At 38.9% G+C, this 15,792-nt stretch overlaps 1 protein-coding gene across 1 annotated transcript in view; it reads right to left on the reverse strand.

The window, feature by feature from the left end:
• The window catches only part of DIAPH2 (diaphanous related formin 2), an 813,565-nt gene that overhangs the window by 167,398 nt on the left and 630,375 nt on the right, over positions 1-15,792 (reverse strand). The window contains exon 26 of the mRNA XM_084638844.1: positions 12,875-13,010. Within this exon, the coding sequence (XP_084494970.1) occupies positions 12,875-13,010 (136 nt within the window). The remainder of the gene's footprint in view (positions 1-12,874; positions 13,011-15,792) is intronic.

Below are 15,792 nucleotides of genomic sequence, written 5' to 3' on the forward strand. Positions count from 1 at the left end.
AGCATTTATAATGGTGTTAAATATTTAAAAATGTGTTTTTAATTTATAACGGGGGGGGGGGTCTCACTCAGAGGCTTGCTACGAGAAAGGGGTCACCAGTACAAAAGTTTGAGAACCACTGCTATATAGTATCACACTGCAGAAGACTCCCTACAACAGAGAGTAGTGCAACTCCTCTCCCGTTTTCAGAGTAGAAGCTGTGTTAATCTGTATCCGCAAAAAAACCAAAACAAAACCCAGTGCCACAAGTACTTTTCTCCAGGTGTTAGTCAGTAAGATCACCCTTCTGGGGTATTCTGACAATGAATGCATGTTTCCACTGGCCAGGAAGGGTCTCGTTTCCCAAAACTTAATTGAACAGTTGTCAGTTTAATTGGTTTCAAGTGCGTTTAGCATTTCTGTTGCAGTTTGATCATTGCCTGCCATTCTGTTATGTTTCAGCTTCTTAACTTTAGCCTCTACTGGGTTAATGTTAATGTCAAGTTGATCAGGTTCGCTTTTCATCAAAATCTGGTGAAGTGGGTCTGGGATTGTTGAGTACTTTGAAATGCTCTGACCATTTTTCTGTTCTACCTCAATTGTGAGCATTTTTCCATCTTTGGTTTTTACTGGTCCATTTCCTGTCTTGATATTTCCACACAGGGTTTTAGTCACTTGATAAATGACTCTGTGGTTTCCCATTACAGCACAAGCTTCAGCAGCTAGGTCTTCAACATCTCTACTTTTATCTTTCCTTGCTTTGCTTTGCTTTCCGTGGCTTTGTTTGCTTTCTTGTACTCCTTTTTTTCCCCTTTTCTCCCCAATATTTCCTTGGTTTTAGCATTCAGGAGTTTTCCGTTCAGTATTTTTCTGTTCTCACTGAGACCTCATATCCTTTCCTTTTCCAGCTTATCCTTTTCTTGCTCTATGTTGATGTCCAACTGTGACTGCTATTGCCTGAATCACATTGTCTCTGAGCCCTGCCTGTTTTTCTTCAGCTCCAGTCTCTCTCTCTTCCTCTGCCCCTAGCGGTACCTCAAATCTTTTCCTCAAGGTGGAATTTCTTGGGGTACTCTTTTGATTTCAGTTGCGTACTGTTAATTTTCTTTACCACTTTCTGCTTAAAAGTGATCTCTCTCAATTCTTTTGCAATAGAAAGACACTTGTAGGAGAGTTAAACACCTAGAGTTATTGAATGGAAATAGAATGAGGTGTTAACACCCAGAATGTAATGTGTCACCACTGCACACTATAAAATGCTGACAAACAACTATCAAATGGGTGGTGCAATAATAATCTGCTGTTGAACACTGAGACTTCTCTGTACTCATTCAAATATAGGCCAGGAACCTATACATTCCATGTCGGCTTATGAAATCTATTAATTGGATATTCTTTGTTTGGGCTGAGTGCTCTCAGTTGATACTATGAATCTGTCAGCAACAACTATTGACTTGAATGTAAATACACTTGACTGAGAACACAACTAATTTAATTGCTATATTGATGAATAGCAGCTGTTCATTTGACACTTCGGTAAAAAAAATTACAATATTGAAATATTAAACTAAAACAAGTTTCTAATTAATGATTAGGCAGCACAAGGGTGCTATTACGGCACTTCCTTTAGTACAGAGCTATTTAGATTGTTTTCAGCCTTTATCTCATATCTTAGAATGGTCTTCTGCAAGATAAAGTTAAATAAAAATAATCAGCTGGCACTCTCTGCCTCAATTTCCCTTCCTGAGATTGGTCTCCATGGCTTTCCAAACACCAGACTGTGCTGGAGATGTGGCTTAGTTCTACAGCCAAATCACAAATAAAATTTAACTCCTTCCAGCATAGCAAAAGTCCAATGAAAAATTGCCCCCAGTACAAAAACGTTTTTCTCCCTTTTGGGGACTTCTCTTCAACCTGCTCTCTGGGTCCTATTCCAGCCCCTTTCTGGGTTACCTTTGAGTGTCTCTAAGGCTCAGAGATAGAACACTCAGCTCCTAGACCGATTCCTCTGAGATATTTACTGTTCTCTGTTCCTTACATCCTTCCCTGCTCTGCGCCCCAAAAATTGGTTCCTCTAGATTACCTTGTCCAGCATACCCTGACTCACTGCCTCCAGCCCAGACCAGCCTGTCACCCCGACGGATCTCCCTCAGCCCTTTTTTAAGGCCCGGATGTCCATTAAGCTATCACATGACCCACTTTAGTCCTGTCCCCTCAGCCTGGGAAGCAGCTAATTTATTATGGCACAAGCCTGACTGGTCTCATCTCTCCTTAAATGGACAAGTCACACTGTGACAGGCAGCAGGCATGTACTGTACACAGAACACAAATTTGTAGCTACCAGTGATATTAACTCATCCACCTTGTCTCTCTAGTTTTACTGCCTTAAACTTTAGGAATGATCACATGTTGCTTCTTCTTCAATTTAAAAAGATGAGGCATCACATACTCAATCTTAAACACAGTGTTAGTTTATAGATATTCTTTGGTTTTTTAATCACTTTCCTCGCACAACAGGTTACACATCTCACCAATGACTTGCAATTTGAAGCTGCATATTTAATTACTGGAATCTGATCCTGACAAAGCTCTACTTAAATCAATGAAAGAAAGGTTCAATTCATTTAATTAGATGTCTGCATATGAGGGGGAAAAAAAAGATAGGCAGACTTCTGATATTAAACAAGGGTTCTTTGTTATACCTAGTGGAGTTACTCTCCTGAAGAAAAGTGCTGTATGCAGTGTCTAATCATCAGTTTGCTCTTAAATTGAATGTAATGTCTAAATGTTTTTAATAATAATGTGCAATGTATAGGAGTGCCGTATTAGGCTAATATCTAAAAGAACCTTCCAACCCTTAGTAACTCAGCATGTTTCAGTGGAAACAATATTAAAAACTAAGGTGTATTACGGTATTAGCTGATGGAGAATGAAAGTTAATTGATTCAAATCACTTCTAATTAAGCTATTTTTGAAAAGTTTCAGTAGTATATTTCTTCAGAGCTGTTTAACACCATGGTACAGTAGATAAAAAACTTATCAACATGATTAATTTGTCTCTGTCTCGACATACTGTGGTAGAAAGCCCCTTGGGAGAAAAAAATCTCAACAGACGTGTGAAACTATATGCTGCAGCTACAAAAACAACATTCCACTGATGCAAAATTCAACAAGCAACCCATTCTTCCTCCCACCCTTCAGTTGCATACAGATAAAGCTTCGGTTTTATGACAGTTCTATATTTAAAGTGCAAATCTCCTTCCTGTTCTTTGACTACTGGCTAAACCATCAGTAAAGAGGCTGCTAGCTGACCAACTAAATTATTTATTTCAGAAATTTTTATTACTATTTATCTAACACCCATCAAGTATGGTATGTATAAGCATCATTTTACTGAACAATTACACTGAAAAGTATGGCCACCTCTGGGATGCAGCACAGCTGTCATATTCAAGAACACCACTACTGCATAACAGTTTGGATAAGAATAGTTTGTCCAAATGACATGACAGGATGTGGGAATTATATAGGCAATTATCTTGGAACTTGGTCAGTTCAGCCAACAATTTGGTACGTTGTAAGTTGTAATTTGGTAAGTTCTTCTTTTTGAAGAAGTGCCATGGTTTTTTCATAGTAAGTGCTGATAACTCTTTTACAAAACATTTTTATACCCTACCATTTTATTTTCTCCAGGAAATATTTTTCTAAAATGTAAATACAATGAGTTTATTGATCCCAAGATGATCCTCATTGGCTGTCTTTATTGTCACCTTTTTATAACTTGAGCTTCTTACCCTTTGGCTCAGTTATAGCTGTTCTGTATCCCCCAAGTGCATTTACCACCCAATAATCTCATCACATATTTACTCCAGCCTTTATGATTTGGTATCTCCTCTTCCCCAGAACCCTCCAAGCACATTTTTCAAGCTCTTCAAGCTCTTGAGAAATTATAAATGATTAGTTGTATTAAAGTTTTGGGAAATGCTCAAATGATCCCAAGTTTTGATTGATAGATTATTGCTATCTGAACCTAACTTGCCAGTTAACAAATTCACACTCTTTTTTAAGGATTGCTACACGTTTTATGATGTGTGTGGTGGAACAAAACCACCAATCACAACATATGATGAAAAGAGGTAGGGTTAGATGAAGGTTTCTAACCATCGGAGGAGTGCTTTCTAATAGTAGTGGGGACAAACAAGCGAACTAATTTTAAAACGAAGCCTGATAAATTTAAGTACACGATTATATTATGGTTTCTGTGACTGTAGGGAACTAGACTTGATGTCACGGAGGTCTCTTCCAGTCCTTGACCCTAGGTTCCTAATACAAATAGGTGGCTGAGCGAAGCGAAATGTAATACCTAACTTGATATAACTTCTTTGTTTGTCAGTAATGTGATAACTTTTGAACATCATATTCAATAAACTCCAAAACTTCAAGGAATGTTCTAGGCATGAGTAGGCACAAGCCTACTGATTTTGGTGCAAGTCACAACACCAGAAAAGCCCAATTTACAAGAAAATCAGAGCTGCCAGAAGCAATAGCGTAACTTCCTGTATGGGAACTTTGACTGTAGCCTGGACTCTAACAGAAATATGAGAGCCTTACAAGGACAGTTTCTACAAAGGAAGCTGGGATCCAAGGGAAAGAAAGATGAGTAGAGTAGGGGACCTGGAGCAGAAGGGGGCAACACTAGGTGGCAAGCTCCAGGGACACCAAAGGATGTGCTCCCGAGTGGCAGTGGGGGAAGCAGAGACCCAGTGAAGACTAAGGGCTAATGATGGCAGTGTGGGTAAGCAGGGACCCAGAGGGGAAGTGGACTTGGAGATGGTAGGGAATGGAGACCCAGAAAGGGGTAAAGCAGGGATCCACAAGGAAATGACAGGGTGGGGTGTGGCTGTGGTAAGGAAAGCGGGGAACCAGAAGGGGGAACTGGTGGGTGGACATGGAAGCAGGAACCTAGAAAGAGAGGACTGGAGATGGAGAGGAGAAAGCAGACTCTGGCAGCAGAAGGGAAGGGAGAAGTGGGGATGGGGAGAAGCAGGGATTCAGAGATGTGGAGGTGGAGAATGGGTGGGGACAACAGGGATCCAGAAAGGGTGAATGCAGACAGGGAAAGGGAATGTGGGGCAACAAAGAGACCCTGCCACAGGTGGGAAAGGAGAGCAAATAGAGATCCTAGCATGGGAATGACAATGTGGGACCCAGATATGTGGGAGGAGAGAATGGGGGCCACACAGATCCCCTGACATGGCGAGAAGGTAACCATGTGTGGACACACAGAGCCCCTGGCATGAGGGAGGAGGGGTGTGTGGAGTTGCACGAGTCCCTGAAATAGAAGGGCATGGAAGGGTGGCACAATGGGAACTTGAGGGAGGAATAAATGCAAGGAACCCCCTGGCAGGTGCACAATCCACTTGACTTACAGAAGCTATGAAGCTGAATCCCCCAATAAACAAATATATGCAAATAAATACAAAATAAAAAAATCATGATATAATGAAGTATGCTCCAGTGGAAGGAGCAGGGGGTCTGGAAATCATGGCTCCTTGTTTCTACTATTGTTTCTTTCCCTGATTCCCTTTGAGCTAATTTAACCACACAGTACCTTAGTATGATTACTTCCTGGGGGTTTATGAAGCTTTGTAAAGTGTTGGATTATTATTATTGTCAATATCCTCAGATGAAAGATCCAGTATTACAACTTGCACTGATGTAGAACCTTTCATCCAATGATCTCATGGCACTTTACAAAAACAGATAAGTATTATTCATATTTTATAGATAGGGAACTGAGGCATAAGGATACTGAATTACTTAGAGTCACACAGCTAACCATTAATACAGTAGGCAACTGAATCCAGGTTTCATTACTCCAGGTATCCTGTTCTAACCACTAGCCAACACTATCAGTTAGCACAAAGCGGTGTTATATGAATGCTGATGCAGTAGTATGGGTCAAAAGCAATATCCTTCTAACACCAATTTTAGGGTCGTTTTTTTCCCCAGTCTGCATGCTTATCTTGAAGGACACAGAATAAGTACATAAAAATTAAGACACTGCTGTGACATTAGGGACTAGTTGTGAAAGTGACCTTCTGCACTGGACCCTTACATCATCAATGCCCGTGAAACAGTTCTGTGAAATTCAGCTATTATTACGAACGCAGGTCTGAACATTAATAGAATAGATACATTTTTAATAGGTGACTTATGATTCAATATTGGGATGTCCATATGTTTTTAGAATTAGAACACCTAGACATCCCAGATAGCCATCAACCACTACCAAAGAACTCCATTTACATTATCTTCATCTGTGTTAGGGGAAAACATTAATATACCTTCATAAAACAGACACACAAAGGAGTACTTGCATAAGTTTACTGGTGGAAATATAATTTTGATACTTGATTCTGGGAGGGACTAATTGATACATTATTCAAATCACCCTGCCTTTGTCCTCATGTGAAAAAATTTGAATTGTCTTAATATGGATATATTTTAATATTTTAGGGGTAAATACTACTCTGGCTGGAGCAGCAAGGGATTAGCACTGATGTTATCCAGTATATGCTTTGCTTGACTGTTGGAGTGGGGCGAAAAGGGCTCCCTATAATCTTTTGTCCTACCAGCTGCAGGAAGCAGGATTTATTATTGCTGTTTATATTTATATAATGTCTAAAATATGCTAGTCATTTTACAATATGTAAAAAAAAAATTTAAAAAATTCCTTGATTCAGCCCTTAAAATGCAGGTAGGCAGTAAGATTACTTTAGACATGTAAACTAAGAGGCTGGAAAACTGAAGGCACTTGTTTGTTCCACACTGAAAGGTTTCAGGAGAGCATTAGAATTTTATATTCAAAAATAGTTAGAGAATGAATGAAAAAACAGTGTTAGGTTAAAATATCCCTGGGTGAAAAGAGTCACCTTGTCAAAATGACAGCTTGAGAGGACGTATGCACCTTTCCACTATGACTTCTGTGTCATATTGGCTTAGAAAAAATTGCAAGCCATTTTCATAAGCAGCAATGACCCTGCAAAGCTGAACGTAACAAGGAAAAAAACTCATTTGGTAAACTAAGACATACTTATTGAATGAGAATGTTCTGGATTCTAATTGTCTTTTTCACTAGAGGTATAACATGTGGAATGGTATAACATGTGGAATGGATATTATGGCATACAATGGTTTTATTATAGAAGAGAACACATACTTCAGCAATGAAGACAGGTAGATAGGGTTATTTTCATCATCAGGCCCTGGTTAAGATTTGAACACGGCCACTGAAGGTAGTTACTGGCAGTTCAGTATTATATATGGTGGTTTCAGCACATTTTACACTGGATAGCCAACCACACACTGGTATTTTCCACACAGACCAAGGACCAAATTTGAAACTTCAGTTAAAATCTACTTCCAGTAAAGTTCCTTCATATTTATGAGCAAGATTTATGATCAAGACAGTTTGAGGCATCATGCATTAACACTTCCCAGAATATCCCCTTCTTCGGCTACATATTAAAACAAATTTCCAGCAAAGTCATCTGACACTTAATAAGAAATAAAGGAAGCCCAGTGATTGGTCAAGTGTTGAACACATCTCATTAAACTTAATCTAATAAAATGGAAGTTTACTCTTTTAGGTAGAATTTGTATTTAAACTGAAACTAACTAGAGAAGAATTCACATCATACTGTGAATTGAAAGAGTTTGCCACCTACACAAGTCATCAAAGGCTTATCTGAACAAATCTATGGGTTATTCCTATTTTTTTTTAATTTGGTATCTTTTCCACTCTAGCCAGATACAAAATAATGTTAGAGTATGTGGTTTCATGGGGCTAAAAAAAGATTACATCATCAATATGTCATAAAAATAAAGTTCACCGCAAACTCTGAAGAAGTCACTTCAAACAAAACAAACTAGAAACCAAACAAAAAGCCCCCCAAACAAACATATAAACAAACATAATGAGATTTAGAGGCTCTGTGGCAAAATCATGTGTATAAGCTTCCAAAAATATTATGTCCAAGAATTTTTACAAGACTACCACAAAAACAATTTGTGTATGTATATCTCTGTGCATACGTTACAGTGGAAGTTTGTACAACTACTTTAAAAAATACAATGCAAAACATGAAAGAAATAGGAAAACATAATTTATCACTGTCAACAAATATAGCAAGGTATCTAATAAATATGTTCTCTTAAAAATAATTAGTTGCACATCTAAGAAAGATCACAGACCAAGATGAAAGGAAAACTGTTCTAATTTGGCTCATTGCAAAGTTCTGAGTGTTTACAGGTGACTAGCCATTCTTGCCAAATATTAATTATACAAGGACTTATCTAATGCAAAAGTTGCACTGATTTAACTACATATCTATATAGTTAAAGTGGTACAACTCTTTTAGTGTGGATGCAACATACTGGCATAGCAATTCCCACATGAGAAGAGGAATAAGGTAGACTGTTATAAGGTACCTTTGCATCACTATAACTGCACCCACAGTAGGAGCTGAACCAGTACAAATAGCTGTACTGGTACAAAAACTGTGTGAAGACCAGGATTTAGGTTTGAAAGTGTAGCTGACATGTTCATCGCCCAGCGATGGTGGGAACTATCTTTCGGAAAATTCAGATTATTTGGGGCACTATGTCCCAAAGGAACCCTCTTCTGGATAGCACAAAATGTAATGTAAGCAGAACAAGGGGTGGAAATGCTTGTAAAACTTTGAAAGGCAAAACATAGTGGACTGATGGCATGGGTTCCTACTTTCCAGGAGCCCCTCTACAGGATATTGGGATGGAGCATGGAGGTCTGAGAGGATACAGCAGCAAGGAAAGAAATTGCATTCTATACCACACTACTCTCAAAACCCTAATATATTTCTAAACAGGTTCCACTCTGTACATACACTGTTCAAAGTGAGGATGTGCAGAGACATAGAACACAGCTCCTAAGGGAGCCTGGCTGCCAGTCGGAAGGTGAGGCTGGACAGCATCATTAAAGTGGCTAGCAATCTACACTAAAGCCGTAGGATCAACAAAATTGCTTGATGATGATCAAGTTCTGTGGGTTTTAAACGCCTTATCTCAACTAGCCCACAAGACTGACAACCCTCCACAAGAAGAAACTGCACAAGTCAGGCCTGGCAGAGTTTCTGAGTTTGATCTAGCCCCTCTTGAAGTCAATGGGAGTATCTCACTGACTTCAGCAGTAGCTGGATGAGGCTCTTTGTGCTTTTTTCCCATTCCAATTTTTTTTAATTACAGGAGAGAACTGGGCATATGGGATCAAAATACAAATAATTGTAAACTAGAGTCAATCATGTTTCTGTACTAGTGTAACAATCTTAACAGGAAATATGAAAAAAAATGTAGTCAAATTCTTCTTACAGTTTTTAAACCTTTACAACAAACTGATGTTATTTTTGTTTTTCAATCTCTTTCATAGACCTCCATAATGGTGGTGCAATACTGAAATCACATCTCAACTGGTTGACACAGCCAACTATCTGACTTGTATGCTGTTCTTTAGTCAAAATGACAATGCATGAATTTTCCCACCCAGGGTTTTATGGCTTTAGTTACATATACAAGAAAATTTCATGAAAACTCTCCAGCGAGATGACTTCACATATTCATGAAAAAGGTCACTGCAACAACATGTTCTGGATAACTAGCCAGGAATCTATTTATTCATGTTCAGAAAGTACGTTGTCCTAGTTTTTTCCTGATTTTTTTTACACCATTATTTAAGAATTTCCCTTTCCCCCTAAAAAGAAAACTTCTAACAACCTTTATGTACTTGAAAACAGTTATCATTTTTCTCTTCTCCAGACTAAACAAATCTAATTTTTTAAATCTTCCCTCATAGGTCATGTTTTCTAGACCTTTAATCATTTTTGTTGCACTTCTCTGGACTTTCTCCAATTTGTCCACATCTTTCCTGAAATGTGGCACCCAGAACTGGACAGAATACTCCAGTTGCGGCCTAATCAATGCAGAGTAGAGCGGAAGAAATACTTCTCGTGTCTTGTTTACAAAACTCTTGCTAATACATCCTAGAAGGATGCTTACTTTTTTTGCAACAGTGTTACACTGTTGACTCATATTTATCTTGTGACTCACTATGACCCCCAGATCCCTTTCTGCAGTACTCCTTCCTAGGCAGTCATTTCCCATTTTGTATGTGTGCAACTGATTGTTCTTTCCTAAGTGGAGTACTCTGCGTTTGTCCTTACTGAATATCATCCTATTTACTTCAGACCATTTCTCCAGATCATTTTGAATTTTAATCCTATCCTCCAAAGCAATCTCTTCCAATCTCTTCCAGCTTGGTATCGTCTGCAAACTTTATAAGTGTACTCTCTATACTAGTGGTGGGCATCCTGCGGCCCATCAGGGTAATGTGCTGGTAGGCCGCCAGACCATTTGTTTACATTTGCATGGCTGCCTGCAGCTCCCTGTGGCCGCGATTTGCCATTCCCGGCCAATGGGAGCTGTGGGAAGCGGCATGGGCTGGACACTGCTTCCCACAGCTCCCATTGGCCAGGAACAGCAAACTGCGGACATTGAGAGCTGTGGGCAGCTGTGCAAATGTAAACAAACAGTCTGGTGGCCCACCAGCGGATTACCTTGACAGGCCGCAAGTTGCCCGCCACTGCTCTATACTATCATTGAAATCATTGATGAAGATATTCAACAGTTCCATACCCAGAACTGATGCTTGGCACGACCCCATGCGATATCAAAAGCCTTACTAAAAGTCAAGATATACCACATCTACCACTTTTCCCCTCACATACACAAGGCGTGTCAAAGAAAGCTATTAGGTTGGTTTGACATGATTTGTTCTTTACAAACCCATGCTGACTGTTACTTATTATTTTTAAGGTAATTGTAAATAGATTGCTTAATTATTTGCTTCATTATCTTTCTGGGTACTGAAGTTAAGCTGACTGGTCCGTCCCTGGGGTTGTCCTTACTTCCCTTCCCCATTTATTTCCCATTTACATTGCAATTAAGCATGTGATTTCACAGACATACTGCTGGAATTATGATTTCACTGGAAAGGCAGCAAAAAGAATCTAGGCTGAGAGATGGACCGCTCTTTTCTACAAAGTGAGAAGATATGAAATAACTGCAAAAGGGAATACAGAATATTGCTAGACAAGTTAATTATATTAAAAGACTGACAGGGACTTACACAGTGTAGCAAACTTGAAAAAACAACAATATTATGTAGCTAACATTTTCAAAAGTCCCAGTAACCTGGAGATCCTCAATTTTTGAGTGCTCAGTTTGAGAACTTTAAAGTGGCCTCATTTTCACTAAATGCCAAGCACCCACCTTTTGATATGCTGGCCCTTTTAAAATGTCTCAAGTTGTGCCACCAAAAATTGAGGAACCCGAAGTCACTGGTCACATTTGAAAATCGTAGCCATATTTTTTCCCCAGGCTTGCTATAGTGTGAAAGTCCCCAATTAAACTCACTAGGAGACATTTTAATGAAACTGTGTTAAAAGTATATCGGCAAAGCAGTTTTCATAGAAAATGAAGGCCAGTTACTATGGGAACTCCATTTTTTAGGATATCTTGGGCCTGATTTCAAAACTGAGGAGCACTCAGAACTCCCTGTGGTTCAATGAGAGCTGTGGGTGCTCAACATATCTGGAAATAAGGCCAAAGGCCTCTCCAGCTGGACATCCAAAAATAAAGGCTCACAAAATCATTGATCACTTTTGAAAATTTTGTCCTAATATTTCTGAAGTGTAAAGCATCCCTGAATAAACTACCTTTCACTACAAATACTGTATATACACACTTAAAATATAATGTTTTTATTTCAAACCCTTCTCCGTAATTGATTGATCTCCAGTTTAGTGCTATCTCAATTCACTCTAATTATACGGTTTATTGTAACATCATTCTGGTAAAAAACTTATATATCTTGGCACCTTACATAAGATTTGTCAAAGAAAAAGAAATCTATTATTTTGCTTGAAGTGAACCTGTCAGATTTGTTCACTGGGTTGAAAAGAGAAGTTGTAGTCACATACTGAGCATTTTTATACGTTTTATGATTGAGAAGGATTAGTTCAGTCTCACAACAGCACAAAAATGATCACAGAAGGAGAACAGCAACTGAAGTCTAAAGTAATCTCTTGTTCAATCTAATTCATATTTGTGTCTTCTCCCCTCAGTTATGGGGTCCAAAGGGATGGAAAGTAAAGCCTGCATTTTGCAGGCTTCTGGAACTTTGCAAAAAATAGATATTAGGAGCCAATTGATTTCTCCTTCCTCTCCCTCTGGGGCTCTCTCATAGAATGCCCTCATGAACTACATAATGTCATTCTAGCTAACCAGTAAGCTCAACACATTACTTTTTATCATGCTGAAATGTCACTCTGTATTTAGGCTCACAGCTGAACCAGATTTTTCAGCTCATAACAGTACTGTTGGGAGAACATCCATTTATAACATGGAGCCTCCAAGCTCAAAAAGAAAGATGTTAATTGCCACAATATCTTGATTATGGAGATGTTTACAGAATAAAATTAACAACAAAACAAGAAAGAAACTTTTTCTTGGGAGGAAATCCATATAAAAAGAAATCAGTTGACTGCAACAAATGAAAACAAGTCAATAATTCACCACAAAATGCATTGGAAGAGACATTGCATATAGTGAATGACAGATGCAGAATAACATGAAAATCAGGTATGCCAAACCAAGGTAGAAAATTGACACTAGAAAAGTTAACTTGGTTTCTGCACTTTCAAAATAGCAATTAAGGACTTTTCATTCTAACCTGGAGGAGATTTAACTAGAATATCTTTTGTTCTGTTTACAAATTCCTCTACTGAAAATGTTGTCTTACCTTTGTTCATATCAATCAGCTGCTTCTTCTTCTGCTGCCGCTCTAGTCTCTCTCGTTCAGCTTTCTCTTTTGCCAGCTTGGCTCTCTTGCTCTTCTCCTCCATTTCTCTTCTCTTGTTGTTTTCCTTCAGTGCCTCCTGTATAAGAAATGTTGAAAATAGGATTTTTCCATGATTTATGCACTGTAAATTGGGGAACTGGTAATTTAATTTTAAAAAAATTGGTTGTGTGTAGACTTTGCCCGTACTGGGGCTACACTATTGCTTCCTGAGGAGAGATTTATGTGCTTTTGATAGCATTAAGTAAATAACTTTATTTAGTCAAAGCCTCCTGTTTCTTTTTCTATAAGAAAAAAAAAATCAGGTACAAATCAAGCCAAAACATTACAGCTTGGGGAGGTGGGAAATTAAAGAACCATCTGTGTTAAAGAATTACTGAAGGATGATATTTTGCACAAGTGAAGCAGATTTTTACCTAGATTAGATACACTTAAAAGGGAGGTTTTGAAATACACAGTGCCTACTAGACCAGTAATAAAATGAGGTGTTAATCTACTATTTTATCATGTATCCAATAAGGGAAAAGGAAAAAGAGTTAGTACCTAATGATCCTGAACATGTAGCAATCTATACAACCCTTGGAGAGAGTGCAACATGAAATACTAATAGATTTGAGAGAGATAGAGAAGATGATTAGAAATACTGAAATAGTTCTTCACAACTAGAACAGCAGGTAACACCTATGGGGAGATGAAATGCATGAAATTTTTCTATAGCAATCCCCTGGGCTTACGTAGGCAAGATAATGGACCTACGTCAGACTGTCTCAGACAGAAACCTTGAGGATGGCAAGTGGCAAGCTGGAAGAAAGGCAAGTCTCCCATGTGAAGGCACTTTATATACAAGTTACTACAGTTCTGTTGGTTTCTACTGCAGTTTAATTTATGCTTTCTAAAATGTTCTGGTTGAGATTTTCAAAGCAGTCTAGGTCAGTGGTTCTCAAACTTTTGTACTGGTGACCCCTTTCACATAGCAAGTCTCTGAGTGCGACCCCCCTTATAAATTAAAAACACTTTAAAATATATTTAACACCATTATAAATGCTGGCGGCAAAGCAGGGTTTGGGGTGGAGGCTGAGAGCTCCTGGCCACCCAATGTAATAACCTTGCGACCCCTTGAGGGATCCGACCCCCAGTTTCAGAACCCCTCATGTAGGTGAATTTGATATAAATCCTGCATTTAAACTAAGGGAAGCGATCTGTCTGAATTTCTTAAATTCTAAAAATTTCAGCCTCTATGTCAGCCCAAATCATGCAAATGACATAACTCAAACCTACAAAGGAGGAGGAACATATTTGGTCAAAAGAGCCCATCATGATGCGTTGTTCCCTGCTGCCCTTTACACATGGAATAACAGGGCCATTTTAGGCTCAGCCGAAAACGCTTACTTTCTGTACATTTAAGGACCCCATGAAGACATCTTTTTTATGGTTAGAGCTAGGCTAAATACTTTTGGTGAATAGTTTATCTGGTGGAAATTGCAGTTTTGGTTAAAGCAAAATTATTTATGAATTTATGTCAAATTTGCTGAATAACCTCAACTGAACCAAAAAATCAAAATGTTCTGAAAATGTTAAATCAAAATAATTGTTTTTAACATTTTTATAACATTCTGGTATTTTGGGCTGGAGTCACAAAACCTCTTGATAAGGAGGAGAAGGTGGTGGTAGTGATGATGAGGCTCGTAGCCTCCTTAAAACTTTTAGCCCAGTGGTTAGGGCACTCACCTAGAATGTGGGAGTCCCAGGTTCAATTCCCCTTTCCGCCTGCTATGGTGAAGAAATTTGAATTTTGGTCTCTCACATTGTAGTAAAGTGCCCTAGCCACTGGGCTATTCTGGTGTGTTTACACAGGGATAAAAAGATAAAACAAAGCCATGGCAGGCCCGGGTCCATTGACTCAGGCTTGATGGGCTGAAAATAGTGTAGATGCTTGGGCTCGGGCTGGAGCCTGAGACCGTGAAGGGTCCCAGGATTCTGGCTCCATTCTGAGCGCAGATGTTTACATAGCAATTTTCAGCCCTGTAGTCAGAGCCAGGCCAGCCAGGGCCGTGTTGTGGGTCTTTTATCCCTGTGTATACGTACCCTGAAAGAACCCACCCCATATGGCATCCTATTTAGTAGCTAATGACCTGTTTTTCCCCCAGAGGTGCTAGGTACCTACAGCTCCCACTGATATCAAGGGAATTGAAGGTTCAGAGCACCTCTGAAAATTAGACTTTAAGATTGGTATTTACTGCACCAAGTACACTGTTAAAAAGCAACAATATTTTGAGAGAAAGAAAAAAAAAGAAGAAAACAATATTTTATCCCTTCTTTTTTTGGACAGTTCTGTTTCTGCACATTTGATCACAACTGGCAGACACTTCATTTCATTGCAACTTCACAAACTGCAATGAAAGTAAATCCCCATAACCTTAAGAAAAAAACAAATAAGAAATGTCACAGATTAACAAACTAGTAGCCCAGTAGCCATTGACACTGATTTGAATAAGCATGGATTTGCCTGCACTGTACACTTTATCTGCTGGGTAGTCCCAGACATCTATATAATAAAGTTGCGGACTGATTAAAATCCATAACAAGTGTCTCCTATCCTTCTTGTGGTGTACCCAGACAAATACAATCCAGAAAAAACACCTAGGACTAAGACTAGCCGTAACATGTGATGTACTTCATCCAGTGCACTCAATGCCCCAACATCATCTATGTGGGTGAAACAAGAATAGCTATGCTCTCGAATGAACTCACACAGAAAAATAATACAAGATAAAACCACCACTATTATTTGTGGGCAAAAAATTTTCAAAAAACGATCACTCCATATCTGACCTTTCAGTTCTCATGCTCAGAGGAAACCT

This window comes from Lepidochelys olivacea (genome assembly GCF_965140295.1).
Source record: "Lepidochelys olivacea isolate rLepOli2 genome assembly, chromosome: 9".
Classification (NCBI taxonomy): Eukaryota; Metazoa; Chordata; order Testudines; family Cheloniidae; genus Lepidochelys; species Lepidochelys olivacea.